Raw genomic sequence first — 2272 nt, forward strand, 5'->3', positions numbered from 1 at the left:
AGGGGTTCCGTTACAACACTGATGCCGAATGGGACGCACACTTAAATGCAGTCTTTACGCCATACACTGGGAACAGTTTAGACAGTTGAGGATGGTAAATGAACCCTTTTCAACCTCTTCAGCTCCCTCTCTTCCCTCCCCCTCCCTCTGTCATGACTGTAAAACAGACACACGAACAGGTAGGAATGATGTGTTGCTGTGCAAGACTCGCCCTGTCCACGCTCCTTTACCTAAAACCGTCACCTCCCCATGCACGTGCGTCCTGTGGGAGGTTCCCCTTACCTCCCTTGCGTTAAACACTCCTTAAATTGTAACGTTATCATAAACAGTCCGGCTTCGGGGGGCCATAATCACCTCTCTCGGGCCTTACCGAGACTTCTCATTGGACGTCAACACGCGACCAGCGCGAGGAGGGGGGCTCCCAGGCGCGTGCCGCCTTTTAAACCGACGCCGCGCCTTGAGACATCAGAGAAGAAGTCCCGCACGCGACAGTCATACTCACAAAGTGCGACAGCAAAGCAGTGCGTGCCTCCAAGAACTTGTATACACTGTTAGGTTTGATTGTACCTGCCTTTTGGGTTTTTTGGAAACATGGATGTCCAAAGTGTGGAAGACTGGAGCAGAGGTGCACGGGAGGTGGCAGTCCTCGACTCGCAGATGCAGAGCCAGCGATTGGTGGAGAGGGGAGGGGAGCAGGAGCTCGAGGAGTCCCGCTACGAACCTGGACTGACGCTCGTGGACAGCGGCAGTGACCCACGCGCCTGGCTGGCTCCGGCGCAGCCTTCTGGCACCTGCGCGGCACACGCCACTTCACCCGACTACCTGCGGCACTCGCCCTGCCCGAGCACCGGCTCCTACCAAGGTGAGAAACGCCGCTTTGACAACATTTCAAACCAATATCACCTGCAATGCAACATCACATGCAACACGCATCTGGGATTTGCAGTGGAGGTCTCAAATTGGCAGAATAAATATTACTTTTCAAAGTTATTTTGTAGCTTACAGTTAAAACATTGTTATGCATTTGATAACGACTAAAATATTCACAATAATATTTGCATTTATTATAAGTTGTCAAACCAGACAGGTTCAGTAAAATGTTGTTTTCATTTTTCAGAGAGTTGCTCCCCGGAGTCCTCGGGCCATTCCAGCCCTCCCAGCTACAGAAAAAAAAGCCCCGCCTCTTCTTTGCTCAAAGTCAGGGACTTATGCCATCTTCAAGGCACGGTCACCGGGTCCGATGATGAGACGTCCACGAGAGAGAGAGCCCAGTCAGGCAAACCTAACAACGGCGTCCATAAACAGAGGCGCGTCGCCGCCAACGCGCGAGAGAGGAGGCGGATGCACGGGCTTAACTACGCGTTTGACGAGCTGCGCAGCGTCATCCCTGCGTTTGACAATGACAAGAAGCTCTCCAAATATGAAACTTTACAGATGGCGCAGATTTACATCAACGCTCTGGCTGATCTGCTCGAAGGCCCGGTAGCCTCCAACAACAGCAAGAAAGATGTCTCCAACAACAACAACAACAACAACAGTAACAACAACACACCAAAGTGTGACGTTGTGCTTCCAGCCACTGTTGGTTTTGATGGGGCAAAGGACAGGGCATCCCCGTCCCCTACAACCTGTAGAAAAGCAGCGGCTGTCCACATCAGTGGGATGCCTTTCAGCTCCTCCTTTGACGACGGCTCGTTTTCCGCTATGGTGGAAGAAGCGATGCGTTCGCCCTCTCCTGCTTCCACCACTCGGGCAGGTAGTTCTCTCGCACCGGTCGGAAGTGGGAGGAAAGAGTCTCCCAGGAGCGACGGAGAGTTTTCCCCGCACTCACACTTCAGTGACTCAGATGAAATAGCGATGGAGATCCACTCAAGTGAAGAAGATGACCTCTCAGAACTCAAGCTACCACGCCACCATCATCATCTTCACACTGTAGCTTACTGAATGATTAAATAGAAAAAATAATAACAGGACTTTATTAACGGCTCACTATTGCCTACAACAAACGTATGTCCGTAAACAGTGTCAATCATGCAGTATATCTGTTGCTAACAAAATGCATTTTTAAGAGAATGAAATTGTTTGCTTTTCAAAAAAGTCATCTTCAATTTTTAACAATAGCCTAATTCTATTTTATCAACTTGTTACATAGTTTTAAGATTATTCTTTTGTGTGAGATAGGCCTAATTCGGTTCTGCCAATAGATGTATAGCCTATCATTTCCAGTTTCCATGGAGACGTGGTTGGAAGACCCCTCTGCCATGTCGCGCGA

The 2272-nt window shown here is 49.8% G+C and overlaps 1 protein-coding gene across 1 annotated transcript; it reads left to right on the forward strand.

The window, feature by feature from the left end:
• Window positions 1–591: 591 nt before the first annotated feature.
• atoh1a (atonal bHLH transcription factor 1a) lies at window positions 592–2001 on the forward strand. The gene is made up of 2 exons (XM_029440331.1): window positions 592–862; window positions 1118–2001. The coding sequence occupies exons 1-2, from the start codon at window positions 592–594 to the stop codon at window positions 1942–1944; spliced, it is 1098 nt and encodes a 365-aa protein (XP_029296191.1). The 3' UTR covers window positions 1945–2001.
• Window positions 2002–2272: the final 271 nt, after the last annotated feature.

Source organism: Cottoperca gobio, chromosome 9 (assembly GCF_900634415.1).
Source record: "Cottoperca gobio chromosome 9, fCotGob3.1, whole genome shotgun sequence".
Classification (NCBI taxonomy): Eukaryota; Metazoa; Chordata; class Actinopteri; order Perciformes; family Bovichtidae; genus Cottoperca; species Cottoperca gobio.

Excerpts from the sequence above, each read along its gene's own strand:
- atoh1a (XM_029440331.1), top strand. The coding sequence starts at position 592 with ATGGATGTCCAAAGTGTGGAAGACTGGAGCAGAGGTGCACGGGAGGTG. Across the intron at positions 863-1,117 it reads GAGCACCGGCTCCTACCAAG|AGAGTTGCTCCCCGGAGTCC; the intron begins GTGAGAAACGCC and ends TTCATTTTTCAG.